This window comes from Coregonus clupeaformis, chromosome 23, assembly GCF_020615455.1.
Source record: "Coregonus clupeaformis isolate EN_2021a chromosome 23, ASM2061545v1, whole genome shotgun sequence".
Classification (NCBI taxonomy): Eukaryota; Metazoa; Chordata; class Actinopteri; order Salmoniformes; family Salmonidae; genus Coregonus; species Coregonus clupeaformis.
In genome coordinates this window covers 32,128,746-32,144,109 of record NC_059214.1, presented here as the reverse complement: position 1 = coordinate 32,144,109, position 15,364 = coordinate 32,128,746, and the positions used below count along the sequence as shown (strand labels likewise).

At 45.1% G+C, this 15,364-nt stretch overlaps 1 protein-coding gene across 1 annotated transcript; it reads left to right on the top strand.

Moving 5' to 3' along the window:
- The first annotated feature begins 547 nt into the window (after positions 1 to 547).
- LOC123481705 (nectin-3-like) lies at positions 548 to 15,146 on the top strand. Its single transcript, XM_045206455.1, has 9 exons — positions 548 to 749; positions 3,714 to 3,801; positions 4,103 to 4,175; positions 5,670 to 6,017; positions 12,468 to 12,773; positions 13,733 to 13,835; positions 14,155 to 14,309; positions 14,878 to 14,980; positions 15,095 to 15,146. Exons 3-9 carry the CDS (start codon positions 4,121 to 4,123, stop codon positions 15,144 to 15,146), a joined length of 1,122 nt encoding a protein of 373 aa, XP_045062390.1. The 5' UTR covers positions 548 to 749; positions 3,714 to 3,801; positions 4,103 to 4,120.
- The last annotated feature ends 218 nt before the right edge of the window (positions 15,147 to 15,364 follow it).

The window sequence follows — 15,364 nt, the reverse complement described above, 5'->3', positions numbered from 1 at the left end:
ACAAGCAGTATCCAAGGTCCCACAACACGATGTGATCGTGATAAAGGGAGATTTGAATGCCAAGGTTGGAGCCGATAACACAGACTGTGAACAGGCTATGTGAAAACACGGCTGTGGTACCATCAATAACAATGGTGAAAGGCTTGTCGACTTCTCTCTCAATAACAGCTGTGTGATTGGTGGCACACTCTTCCCTCAGAAAGACATCCATAAGATAATATGGAGATCCCCAGATGGTCACACCGTCAACCAAATCATTATAAAAAATAAATGGCAAGGGTCTCTGCAGTATGTCAAGGTCCACCGTGGGGCAACAGTGACCACTACCTGCTAATAGCCCAGGTGAGGCTGAAGCTGCGAGCCACACACACCATAAAGCAAGGGCAGAAAGTCTTTGACATCAACAAGCTCACATCTCCTAAAATAAAGAAAGCTTTTAGAATCGAGCTGGAAATTGCTTCAGTCCATTAGCCAATGCAGAAGAAGAAGACCGGGCACAGTTGAAACAACGTGGAGTAACATCAAGAATGCACACACAGAAACACCAAAGAAAGTTATTGTCTTTAGAAAGAAGAAGGGTAAGAAGTGGTTAACACATGATACATTGAAGAAAATAGATGAGAGAAGGCTGGCCATAGATAAACTGCTGAGCGCAAAATCACCCAGGCTGATAGCACAACAACTATAGACTTCAATGGCAGAAGATTGTTGCAGTCTTATATCCCACTGGGACGAAGAGGACTAAGTAAGTAAGTACATGTAAAAGCTCATGCAATTTGTAACTTCAGTACAATTATATTGACCTACCATTTTAACTGCCAGGGTTCTGTCTCTAAGCCTCGCAATTACCAGAATGATTACCGCTGCGCACCGACACAGAATGTTTCCGGATGGTTGTACTAGGTTAGTTACCTGTGCAATATACAGTCTGCAAAGAGCAGGGAAAACCAACAGGGAGAGAAGAATGTTATTTCAGAACAGTCTTTAAGTATTCTTGAGTATATCTAATCTTAGGTGAGTTTTTGTATTTTTTTTTGTATTTTCGAGGCATCAACACATCACAAAAAAACGGTATCTCCTGCTGAGTTTAGGTAATGTGAATGAAGTTGTAGACTCAACGAGAAATCGAGGTTGTGTGTGTAAAGAGTAAACCATTAACTTTGCAGTCTCTGAACAAGGTCACCACAGTGATGCTGACCACTGCAACAGTTCCCACAACTACACACAATCAGGGCCGGATTAAGAAATCATAGGCCTGGTGTTCCCAATCAAGTCAGGACTGGCAGCCATTGCAAGTGTACCCATGAGTTTAATAGTCAAATTGCCAGGGTAAGAGGTTTCAAAACCTGTTGTTGTGAGCCTCTTACAGAATCGTGGAGTTGGTACTACCTGGCAGTGGGCTCTGCATCCTCACATAAAACATGATAGCCCTGGCCTGTTTCTGCATGGTTATAGCCTTTTGGTTGTAAGCTATATGATGAGATGATTACTATAACAGCCAGTCTGGTTATACAAGGCAACTTTATTGATTTATTGGGACAATGCTTGACATCTTTTTCCACATGCTGGCACTGCAGACGGCTATATCGGTCTGCTAATACAGGATTATTAAAGGCCCACTGCACTAATTTTGTGAATAAATATATATTTAAAAATACACTGGTTGTCCCTGCCTCCCGGCTAAAGCGACACGGTGTATTGGCTAGCTTGATAGTTAGCGACACCGTGTCCTTAGGACTAGCTGGCTAAGCTACTGTAGGACAAAGTGTGCATCACTTCCGCCTGCTGAACATCTGCCCTCACCATCGTTAACAGAACTGCAGGAAAACAGTGCCTGACAAGCAGGGGCAAAGGAGACTGTCTACAGGCGTATGGCTAGTTTGCTACCGTTGTCGCCCCCGCTCCTTCTTCTGTGGGGTTTATCGCCAGATGGCATCCAACGTTTTTTTTACATTTACATTTTTAGTCATTTAGCAGACGCTCTTATCCAGAGCGACTTACAGTTAGTGAATACATATATTATTTTTTTTTATTATTATTATTATTATTTTTTTTTTAATAAAAAACGTTATTGTGCATTAATGCCACCTACTGTACTGGAGCGCGCCCACCTCACTCCTGTCCAAACTTCTAAATGTACCAATAGAAGTATAAAGAGAGGTTCCTGCATATGCACGTGCCATATTCAACCAGATAGCAAGTCCGACATTACAGAGTTTCCTAGTTCAGAGCATTTCGTATTATTCTATATGTAAATGCGAGACACTCCATTTAGTATGATATGTTACGTTTCATATGGTAAGCATTCATTTGTGGATGTTGATCACTCATTCTGTATGATACACTACATGACAAAAAGTATGTGGACATCTGCTTGTCGAATATCTCATTCCAAAATCATGGGCATTAATATGGAGTTGGTACCACTTTGCTGATATAACAGCCTCCATTCTTCTGGGAAGGCTATCTGCTAGATGTTGGAACATTGCTGCGGGGACTTTCTTCGATTCAGCCACAAGAGCATTAGTGAGGTCGGGCACTGATGTTGGGCGATTAGGCCTGGCTCGCAGTTGGCGTTCCAATTCATCCCAAAGGAGTTCGATGGGGTTGAGGTCAGGGCTCTCTGCAGGCCAGTCAAGTTCTTCCAAACCGATCATAACAAACCATTTCAGTATGGACCTCGCTTTGTGGATGGAGCATTGTCATGCTGAAACAGGAAAGGGCCTTCCCTAAACTGTTGCCACAAAGTTGGATGCACAGAATCGTCTAGAATGTCATTGTATGCTGTAGAGTTAAGATTTCCCTTGAGTGGAACTAAGGGGCCTAGCCCGAACAATGAAAAACAGCCCCAGACCATTATACCTCCTTTCCACTGCTTCAGAGTCCAATTGTGGCGAGCTTTACACCGCACCAGCCGACACTTGGCATTGTGCATGGTGATCTTAGGCTTGTGTGTGGCTGCTCGGCCATGGACACCCATTTCACAAAGCTCCCGACGAACATTTATTGTGCTGACGTTGCGTCCAGGAGGTAGTTTGGAACTCGATGGTGAGTGTTGCAACCGAGGACAGACGATTTTCAGCACTCAGTGGTTCCGTTCTGTGAGCTTGTGTGGCCTACCACTTCACAGTTGAGCCGTTGTTGCTCCTAGATGTTTCCACTTCACAATAACAGCACTTACAGATGACCGCGGCAGCTCTAGCAGGGCAGAAATTTGACAAACTGAATTGTTGCAAAGGTGGCATCCTATGACAGTGCCACGTTGAAAGTCACTGAGATCTTCAGTAAGGCCATTCTAGTGCAAATGTTTGTCTATGGAGATTGCATGGCTGTGTGCTCGATTTTATACACCTGTCAGCAATGGGTGTGGTTGAAACAGCCAAATACATTAATTTGAAGGTGTGTCCACATACATTAGTATATATAGTGTATCATCAGAGAGAGGGGTCCCAAGTCATACAGAATCTGGCCTGTTGTTGTATTTAACTTTGTTTTTCTTAAAGAAAATAAATATATTTTTTAAAACATTTGTTTGTAATAAGGCCTATGGGTATGTTTCAGAACCAGTAAATGGTGATATGGGCTTTCAAAGAGGTAGCACACAGCCTATGAAACGGCAGGAGTCTGTGAGTGGGGTGGAGATTAGACATGTCCATAATCCACCCAATTGTGCAATAGCTGCTGTGGCTTACTGAAAAACGGTTTCCCTACAGGTGCAACAGGACGTTTGTCTGTCAGCACAAACAGCAAAAAACAAATGTCTCTACGCTAGTTCAGCAGAGGAACTAACATTCATCAAAGGTTAGTGGCCTATTACATTTACATATTCATCTGTTTTATTCCATTATTACTGACCAATGTAGGACTGTTTGTTTATGTTTGCAATAAGGTGTAGGCTACTTTGCAAGATGTGCATTACTCCATCAAAGACTGATGATTGCTGACCATTGCTCAAATAAATTGCATTGCATTCAACATTATTTAACATTTGAGATAGCCTACATAACTGTTTTGCATAAACAAAGAATAGGACCTCATTATTACAAACGGCAATCTCAAAATGTAATACAATTCCATAATTACATTTCCCCTGTGACCCTAGCAATGAGAGGAGCAAAGCATGTTACGGAAGCTGTGCTGTGTGATTCTACTCATCATCCAGAGGGATACAGAAAGTAGGTTTTCAATTGATTTAATCAAATGTCATATTATTGCGCTCATGTTTTTGTCACTTTTTTCTTATTAACACTAGGCAGAAAATAACACAGACCAAACACACAATCCCGCCATTAAATTGTAGTCCTGGTCCTTTTAGGGTACAATAAGGCACACATCATCTCAGTATGTTTACTATGTGTTTAACTCAGTATGTTTACAATGTTTTTAACTCAGTATGTTTACTATGTTTTTAACTCAGTATGTTTACTATGTTTTTAACTCAGTATGTTTACTATGTTTTTAACTCAGTATGTTTACTATGTTTTTTTTTTTTTTTGTTTAACTCAGTATGTTTACAATGTTTTTAACTCAGTATGTTTACTATGTTTTTAACTCAGTATGTTTACTATGTTTTTAACTCAGTATGTTTACTATGTTTTTTAACTCAGTATGTTTACTATGTTTTTAACTCAGTATGTTTACTATGTTTTTAACTCAGTATGTTTACTATGTTTTTAACTCAGTATGTTTACTATGTGTTTAACTCAGTATGTTTACTATGTTTTTAACTCAGTATGTTTACTATGTTTTTAACTCAGTATGTTTACTATGTTTTTAACTCAGTATGTTTACTATGTTTTTAACTCAGTATGTTTACTATGTTTTTAACTCAGTATGTTTACTATGTTTTTAACTCAGTATGTTTACTATGTTTTTAACTCAGTATGTTTACTATGTTTTTAACTCAGTATGTTTACTATGTTTTTAAATCAGTATATTTACTATGTTTTTAACTCAGTATGTTTACTATGTTTTTAACTCAGTATGTTTACTATGTTTTTAACTCAGTATGTTTACTATGTTTTTAACTCAGTATGTTTACTATGTTTTTAACTCTGTATGTTTACTATGTTTTTAACTCAGTATGTTTACTATGTGTTTAACTCAGTATGTTTACTATGTTTTTAACTCAGTATGTTTACTATGTTTTTAACTCAGTACGTTTACTATGTTTTTAACTCAGTATGTTTACTATGTTTTTAAATCAGTATATTTACTATGTTTTTAACTCAGTATGTTTACTATGTTTTTAACTCAGTAGTTTTGAGATATGCTGAGCATGCCCAAGTATCTGGGAATGTATTGAATATCTTACTCTTGAGTAAGTGTAATAATAATGTCAGGGCTTTTGGCTTATTATTCTAATAACATACAGTATTCACTAAGTAGTTTCAGACTAGACTGGACCCAGATCAGTATGTGCTTTAGCCATCTCCTCTGACTATGGCTGCCCAAATGTGCATTGTGTCAAATATTGAGAAATTGGCACATTAGTTATTGCAATAACCACAATTCAATATCAATAGGATATCATAGTTCATAAGCACAGCTAAATACAAATCATGGTCTTATCGGTGTGTTTAGGTAACTTCTCTGTTTATTAGAGTTCATAAGCATCTATTCTACAGGTATCTTATGGACAGTGTTTTTGCCTTATGTTTTCTCTTCAGGTATACGGGTGATTGGTGGATGTAGGACTGTGGTACAGGGGGAGGATGTGGACTTATCCTGCAGACTGATAGAGACAACCGAGGACCTCGAACAGATAACATGGCAGAAAAGTACTTTGGAAGAAACACAGAACCATAATTTTCTGCTGATTAATCCCAATGGGGTTACGAACTTTATTGCACCAAATGGATTGAAAGGTAGAGTCCAGTTTATTGGGAACCCATCAGAAAACATTGGATCTATTAGAATAACAGCTGTCAGACTGTTGGATGAAGGCACCTTCACATGTATCTTCACTATTTTCCCCAGTGGAGCATACAATATAGAGATTCCTCTGACTGTGCTTGGTAAGAACTCTTCCTTCACTCTTTGTATCACTGTTTCTACTTTTGACAGTGTAGAAAGACTGCATGTGATAATCAATGCTAGAAAGCTAAATAGTTGGAAGGTTCATTATTTAAGCAAGAGCGGAGCCCTCATCTACAGGTTTTGCTTTGCCAAGGAAAATCCATCTTCTCTACACTTAGAAAAAAGGGTGCCAAAGGGGTTCTTTCCAAAGGGATACGATTCGACCTATAACCTTTTCTTATCCTAAGATCTGTTTTTGGAAGAAATAGTTATTTGCTTTATTGTAATTTTTTTCTTACTTTTAAATAGTGCATGAGCATTAGTGTTTATCTAATTGTTTAAACTTTAACATCAGGAGTTCCAGTAATCTGATAAATGTTTAAATATGTTTAAAACTGTACCTACAGTATATGGGAATATTTGTGCATATGATTTGTGCAATGATTCCCTTAATCATTTTACAAATACAATACTGACATAAATTATATTTTGTAATTGTATTGAGCAGGGAGTGAGAGAATAGATTGAAGTATGAGTGAACCAGCAGTGTAGATTTTTCAGTGTAACATTTCTAGTGTTGATTCAGGAGTTGGTGTTAATAACGAGAATTGAGTGTGATTGTGTAATTTATTCTGAGTAGAGCAGGGATGGGCAACTTTGATGGGGTTGGGGGTAGGGTTGTGGCAGTACCAACCTTAGAATGTCTTAGAAATAAAAAAATGGGCACTTAACCCTAATTTGCTCCAACGGTGCTGTACTACTATGGCTGACCCTGTAAAACAACGCATTTCTGTCAAGGGGTGCTGAAGGTGGGTGTGGTGCAGGAATCAAGCGCAGGACGCAGAAGCTAAGTCCAAAAGACTTTAGTGAAATGTTCACGTAGTAAACGAAAGCCCGGAGGCGAAATACAGGCGCACACAGGCGTCAAACAAACGGGCGCACTAACATGTGCGAAAACCTCTCCAAAACAACGGAGGGAAGTACGTAGCTCAAACACCAAAACAGAAGAGCAATCACACACAACACCAAACACACACAACGAGAACTAAATAGGACACTAACGAGGACTAACTAGACACAGGTGTACAACATCAAGACAAAACCAAACGAACATGAAACATAGATCGGTGGCAGCTAGTACTCCGGGGACGACGACCGCCGAAACCTGCCCGAACCAGGAGGAGGAGCAGCCTCGGCCGAAACCGTGACAGTACCCCCCTTGACGCGGCGGCCCCAGCCGTGCGCCGACCCCGGCCTCGGGGACGACCAGGAGGACGCGGAGCAGGGGCGCGCAGGATGGTCCCGGTGGAACTCCGACAGGAGAGCTGGGTCTAGGATGTCCCTCCGCGGCACCCAGCACCGCTCCTCCGGGCCGTACCCCTCCCACTCCACGAGATACTGGAGACGCCCCCATCCGGCGTCTTGAGTCCAAGATGGACCGAACGGTGTACGCCGGAGCCCCCTCGATGTCCAGTGGGGCGGAGGAGTCTCTCCTATCACACCTTCCTGGAGTGGACCAGCTACCACCGGCCTGAGAAGAGACACATGGAACGCAGGGGTTAATATTCTTATACTCAACAGGCAGATGTAACCTATAACACACCTCGTTCAATCTTCTCAGGACTTTAAAAGGCCCCACAAACCGCCGACCCAGCTTCCGGCAGGGCAGGCGGAGGGGTAGGTTTCTGGTAGAGAGCCAGACTGGATCTCCGGGTGCGTACACCGGCCCCTCACTGCGGTGGAGATCGGCTCGCCTTGTGACGACGGATAGCCCGCTGCAGATGGACGTGGGCAGCGTTCCCACGTCTCCTCCGAGCGCCTCATCCAATCATCCACCGCAGGGGCCTCGATCTGGCTCTGCTGCCAAGGTGCCAGAACCGGCTGGTAACCTAACACACATTGGAAGGGGGGTTAGGTTGGTAGAGGAGTGGCGGAGAGAGTTCTGGGCCATCTCGGCCCAGGGAATGTACCGAGCCCACTCCTCAGGCTTGTCCTGGCAATACGACCTCAGAAACCTACCCACATCCTGGTTGACACGTTCTACCTGCCCATTACTCTCCGGGTGGTACCCTGAGGTAAGGCTAACCCGAGACCCCCAAACGCTCCATGAACGCTCTCCATACTCGGGAGGTAAACTGGGGGGCCTCGATCAGACACTATATCCTCGGGTACCCGTAATGCCGGAAGACGTGGGTAAATAGGGCCTCTGCGGTTTGTAGGGCAGAAGGCAGACCCGACATAGGGAGAAGACGACAGGCCTTAGAGAACCGGTCCACAACGACCAGGATGGTGGTATTCCCCTGAGAGAGGGGAAGGTCTGTCACAAAATCCACTAGAGGTGGGACCATGGTCGTTGTGGAACGGGCAGGGGTTGTAACTTACCCCTGGGCAGGTGTCTGGGCGCCTTACACTGGGCGCACACCACACCGAGCAGGAGGAGACATAAAACCTCACATCCCTGGCTAACGTGGGCCACCAGTATTTAGTGCTAAGACAATGCACTGTCCGGCCAATACCGGATGTCCAGAGGAGGGTGACGTGTGAGCCCAGTAAATGAGTCGATCCCCGAATCTCGGGCGGAACGTACTTCCGACCCTCAGGACACTGTGGAGGGCTGGGGTCGGTACGCAGCGCTTTCGCTCGATTCGGCATCGACCTCCCACACCACCGGTGCCACAAGACAAGACTCCGGTAATATGGGAGTAGGCTCAACGGACCTCTCCTCCGTGTCATACCGCGGGACAGCGCATCTGCCTTACCATTCTGGGACCCAGGGATGTACGTGATTTTAAATGCGAACCTGGTGAGAAACAAATTCCATCGAGCCTGGCGAGGGTTCAGTCTCCTCGCTGCCCAGATGTACTCCAGGTTCCGATGGTCAGTCAAAATGAGGAAAGGTTGTTGAGCCCCCTCAAGCCAATGCCTCCACACCTTAAGGGCCTGAACTACAGCTAACAGCTCCCTGTCCCCCACGTCATAATTACGCTCCGTCGGGCTGAGCTTTTTTGAGTAAAAAGCACAGGGGCGGAGTTTAGGTGGCGTGCCGGACCGTTGAGATAGTACGGCCCCTATACCGGCCTCAGACGCGTCCACCTCGACCTGAAAGGGTAGCGGGATCCGGATGCTCCAGCACCGGAGCCGACTTCTAACAGGTCCTTCAGTCTCCTAAAGGCCCTGTCCGCATCAGCTGACCACTGCAGGCGCACCGGACCCCCTTTCAGAAGGGGCGTGATGGGAGCTGCCACCTGTCCAAAACCCCCGGATAAACCTCCGGTAGTAATTCGCAAAGCCCAAAACTGCTGCACCTCTTTGACAGTGGTTGGGGTTTGCCAATTACGCACAGCGGACACACGATCCACCCCCATTCTCACCCCTGACGCGGACAACCGATAACCCAAAAGGAGACCAACTCCTGGAAAAACAGACATTTCTCTGCCTTGACATATAGGTCGTGCTCCAACAGCCTCCTCAATACACGACGCACCAGGGTTATATGCTTTCGGCTCGGGTAGACGAGTACACCAGAATGTCATCAATGTACACGACCACCCCTTGCCCCTGCATATCCCGGAAAATGTCATCTACGAAGGATTGGAAGACTGATGGAGCATTCATCAACCCATATGGCAGACGAGATACTCGAAATGACCTGACGTGGTACTAAACGCTGTTTTCCATTCGTCGCCCTCCTAATGCGCACCAAGTTATACGCGCTCCTGAGATCCAGTTTTGTGAAAAACCGCGCTCCATGCAATGACTCCGTCATGGTCGCAATCAGAGGGAGTGGATAACTGTATTTCACAGTAATCTGATTGAGACCACGGTAATCGATGCACGGGCGCAACCTCCATCTTTTTTCTTCACAAAAAAGAAGCTCGAGGAGGCGGGAGAAGTGGAGGGCCGAATGTATCCCTGTCTCAAAGATTCGGCTTTGTAAGTTTCCATAGCTTTTCTCTCCTCTTGAGACAAAGGATACATGTGGCTCCATGGGAGCGCTGCTACTGCCTGGAGATCAATCGCACAATCCCCCTGTCTATGAGGAGGCAACTGCGTCGCCCTAGCTTTACTAAACACGAGAGCTAAATCCCCATATTCAAGCGGAATGTGCAGTGCGGGCACTTGGTTTGGACTTTCCACCGAAGTCGCCCCTACGGAAACACCCAGACATCGCCCTTCACACTGAGCAGACCACCCATTGAGAGCCCTCTGTTGCCACGAAATAGCAGGGTTATGGGTGTAACCAGGGAATTCCCAGCACCACTGGAGTACGCATGAGAGTCGATCAGATACAGCTGTATAGTCTTTTCATGACCCCCTGCGCACACATCCTAAGTGGTGCTGTGACCTCCCTAATCAACCCCGACCCCAACGGGCGGCTATCTAAGGCATGAACGGGAAAAGGTTTGTCAACAGGTAGGAGATGGATCCCTAAATCTAAACAAAACTTCCGATCAACAAAATTCCCAGCTGCGCCTGAATCTAGCGCCTTATGCTGGGAATGAGGTGCAACCTGTGGAAAACAAACAGGTATACAAAAGTGCGCAACAGAGAGCTCTGGGTAAGTGGGGCGTCTACTCACCTGGGAGGGCTCCCCAGTGCGTGGCCTGTTGTCTCCTCCCTCGGGGAACCCTCCCCAGCACCTGGCCGCAGTGTGCCCTCCACGACCGCACTTGGTGCATTAGACAGGCCCCCTCGGGCTCCTCCTCCTCCTTTCTCTAGCGCCAGCACCTCCGAGCTCCATAGGGCTCGGCTCGGAGGTGCCGGAGGGTGGAATGGACGGACCCCACTCGGGACGTTCACAGGTGGCCAGCAGGGTGTCCAGACGGATGGACATATCGACCAACTGGTCGAAGGTAAAATTGGTATCCCTGCAGGCCAACTCACGTTGAACGTCCTCCCGTAGGCTACATCGAAAATGGTCGATGAGGGCCCGTTCATTCCACCCTGCGTCTGCCGCTAGAGTCCGGAACTCCAGCGCGAACGCCTGTGCGCTCCTCCTCCCCTGTCTCAGGTGGACTAGACGCTCCCCCGCCGCTTTGCCCTCAGGTGGATGGTCGAACACGGCCTTGAAGCGACGGGAGAACTCGACGTAGGAGATGGTGGTGGCGTCCATCTTCCTCCACTCGGCGTTGGCCCATTCCAACGCCTTGCCCGTGAGACAGGAGATGATGGCGGAAACGCTCTCGTGTCCCGAGGGCACCTGGTGTACAGTGGCCAGGTAGAGCTCCACCTGCAGGAGGAACCCCTGACACCCGGCAGCTGTTCCGTCATACGCCCTCGGGAGCGAGAGCCAAATCCCCCTGGGTTCCGGACCTGGGACTGGTGGACCGGCCTATGGGGGTGGTAGGGTAGGTGGAGGTGTGGGTACCCCTCTGGACTCCCCATCGGTGCAGGGTGTTGATGACGTCCTGTAGAGCGGTCCCCAGTTGTCGTATCTGGTCATCCTGGCCGCGGACATGTTCCTCCAGCGACTCAGGCGTGGCTGTTGCTCCTGCTGATTCCATTCAAATGGTGTGTGATTCTGTCAAGAGGTGCTGAAGGTGGGTGTGGTGTAGGAATCAAGCGCAGGACGCAGAAGCTAAGTCCAAAAGACTTTAGTGAAATATTCACGTAGTAAACGAGTACAATAAGCCCGGAGGCGAAATACAGGCGCACACAGGCGTCAAACAAACGGCGCACTAACGTGCGAAAACCTCTCCAAAACAATGGAGGGAAGTACATAGCTCAAACACCAAAACAGAAGAGCAATCACACACAACACCAAACACACACAACGAGAACTAAATAGGACACTAACGAGGACTAACTAGACACAGGTGTACAACATCAAGACAAAACCGTGACAATTTCACTGCAATTATCTTGTGTATGTGACAATAAAACATTTTAAATATATGTTATTATTTATAGAGGGTTCTAGGCAGAACCATTTACAGGGGAATCTATCAGGAACCCATAGAGATCATATTCTAATTCCTAATTCTATGGAAGAACCTTGCATAGAGGGTTCTAGGTTCTAGGTGGTGAGCCTCTCATCAGGGTGAGCTAAAACCTGTTAAAACCGGATTTGCCCAAACCTCCAATACAGTAAATGTGTAGCTACTAATGATGTATATTGCAATTGGCCAGATAGAATACATGGTAGGGTTTTTGGTCATGTAACATGAGCATTTGGATAAGTTTCACATGACAGGCTGTGTGTGTTTTGGTTGTTTTTCACATATAGTTCCACATTTATAATTACATTGTAGTTATTTAGCAGACACACTTATCCAGAACGACTTACAGTTAGTGAGTGCATACATTTTTATACTGGTCCCCTGTGGAATCAAACCCACAACCCTGGCGTTGCAAGCGTCATGCTCTACCAACTGAGCTACATGGGAAACACAATAATGAGTGACTTGTTCATGTTTTCTGTTCTCTGTTTGTTTGTTTTCTGGTCATAGTTCCTCCAGTGGTGAGGGTGACAGTTGATGTTCCTCCTGTCATTGGGGAGAATGAGGTTGTCTTGGCAACCTGTGTGGCTGCTGGTGCCAAGCCACAGGCAGAAGTGAAGTGGATTTCAGGTACATTCGGCAGTTTGTTGAGGACAATGACAAACTCCACCCAGCACGCCAATGGAACTACCACAGTACTCAGCCACCTGCTCGGGGTGCCAACCAGAGCAGCCAATCAGCAGCAGGTCCAGTGTGTGGTCAACCAGTCTGCCCTGGCAACAGAAAGGAGCTACAACTACACCATAAACATCCACTGTAAGTGTCTTCTACTACTACTGTCCTACACCATAGACAAACACTGTAAATATATTCTACTACTACTGTCCTACACAATAGACATCCACTGTAAATATATTCTAATACTACTGTCCTACACTATAGACAGACATTGTAAATATATTCTACTACTACTGTCCTACACTATAGACAGACACTGTAAATATATACTAAACTACCACTGTCCTACACTATAGACAGACACTGTAAGTATATACTCCACTACTACTGTCCTACACTATCGGTATCCACTTTAAATGTAAATTCCACTATCACTGTCACAGACCATAGACATCCACTGTAAGTATAGACTCTCACTGTCTTCACTGGCTATAGCCTAGTAGTCCCTCTAAACAGTCCCTGTCTGTCTATACACTTAGATAATAACGTGCTATCCTAGAACCAAATATGTTTTTTTCGGCTGTCCCCATAGGAGAACCCTTTGAATAACACCTATTAGTTCCACCTTTTATTAACACCTATTAGTTCCACCCTTTGTAGCGCTTTTTGGTCAAGGGCGATGCAATTGCCATACCAGGCGGTGATGCACTCAGAAAATATGTTTCGATGGTGCAGCTGTATAATTCTTTGAGGATCTGAAGACACATTCTCTTCAGGGCTGTGTGGGTGAGTGTGGACCATGTTAAGTCCTTACTGATGTGGACACCAAATAACTTAAAGGTCTCGACCCGCTCCACAACAGCCCGTCAATGTGGATGGAGGCGTGCTCTCCCCGCTTTCTCCCATAGTCCACGATCAGCACCTTGGTCTAATTGATGTTGAGGGAGATGTTGTCCTGGCTCCACACTGTTAAGTCACTGACTTCCTACCTGTAGGCTGGCTGGCTGACTCTCTCTCTCTCTCTCTCTCTCCCTCTCTCTCTCTCTCTCTCTCTCTCTCTCTCTCTCTCTCTCTCTCTCTCTCTCTCTCTCTCATAGATCCACCTCAGTCAGTGAACATCACCCTTAGTGAGGCCTCTAAAGCCACAGTCTTCCTATGTGTAGCAGATGGCAACCCACAACCCAACTACACCTGGAGCAGGTACTCACTCATATGTAAACTAGTTCAATCCAGTTTAAATCTAAATGTTAGCTAAACTTGTTAAGACGTGATATCTAAATTAGCTTGAAGCTTCAGTTTGTTCATGTCTAAAGGACAGTTTTTGAATTTTGCTGGCAGTCAAATCATGCATTTGTCTTTCACACACACACACACACACACACACACACACATACACACACACGCGCACACACACACACACACACACACACACACACACACACACACACACACACACACACACACACACAAGATACACAGTCACACACTCAGCCCCTCTTCTCCTCTCTCTCTCTTCCAGAGTGGTCCAGCCATGGCCTGTGTCTTCAGTGAGAGCAGAGGGAGACATACTGCACCTCCTCAGTCTCAGCTCTGAGCTGAATGGTCTCTATGTCTGTGAGGCCTCCAACCTATACGGACGAGCAACTGGCTCCCTCTATGTACACACATCCTCTGGTGAGAAGCACCTGAGAGACACACACACACACACACACACACACACACACACACACACACACACAGTATTCATACTGGTTGCTTATACTGTTTAATAAGTTGCTTATAATTGTTATGCGATTGATTGATTGGTTGATTGCTTGCTTGCTTGATTGAGTACTTTACTGAATACTTTATTGTCCTGTATGGAAATTTGTCTGGCAACAATACAGGCATTCCTGGCATACACATAAAACACATATATGAGGTTATGAGAAATGTGATGTAGCATGGATAACAAAGTTGAGCCAGATGCTCACTTATCTTTCACTGCATGTGTTAGTATCAGACTTATGTCCTCATTCCTCTTTCTACAGGAAGGTACTGTATAACAACTAACTAAGATGGTCATGATACACACTTATCTCTTACTGCATATGTACATGTCTTATTACTTAGTATTATCTCTTTGCTTTCTGCAGGAAAGTGTTTGCATCAGAGCCATGATGCTTGTTAGGTCAACACAATTATATGTAATTGTAAATACAGACTATTTCCTATATTAACTGTATCCCCTCTCTCCTCATAGAGACCTCTGCTGCCTGTTGGGTTCTACTCATTGTCATTCTATGTCTGATTGTTACTGCGGTTGCACTCGTATGGTACTGGAGGAAATACGGACAGTGTCCTTGGTAATATCAACTACTGTAATATTATGAACATCATTTTGCATTATGAAAACATTTCATTTTCACTTGATGATTGGCTCAAATTCATATTATATTTTTTTCTGGACGATATCCAAGGAATTCAATCATGGCCAATCACCAGTTCCAGGCACCCCCCACAGGTATGTGACTATGTTAAAGTCCACCATTGTTGCGTGATTACCCTATCACATCAGCCACTTTTGCTATGTAATTATACTGTTATAATGTCTGATGACAAGGTTGAGGAAGATGAACTTGGGACGTCTGGGTTCTAACAAAAACCAGGAAGGCGGATAAGGACGAAGTATCATGATGTAAGCGAACACACAGTATGATATTTTTTTATATTTTGAAATATTACAAAAA

Coding starts and splice junctions, on each gene's coding strand:
- LOC123481705 (XM_045206455.1), top strand. CDS start 4,121: ATGTTACGGAAGCTGTGCTGTGTGATTCTACTCATCATCCAGAGGGAT. Junction 14,310..14,877: donor CTATGTACACACATCCTCTG/GTGAGAAGCACC, acceptor CTCTCCTCATAG/AGACCTCTGCTGCCTGTTGG. Junction 14,981..15,094: donor AAATACGGACAGTGTCCTTG/GTAATATCAACT, acceptor ACGATATCCAAG/GAATTCAATCATGGCCAATC.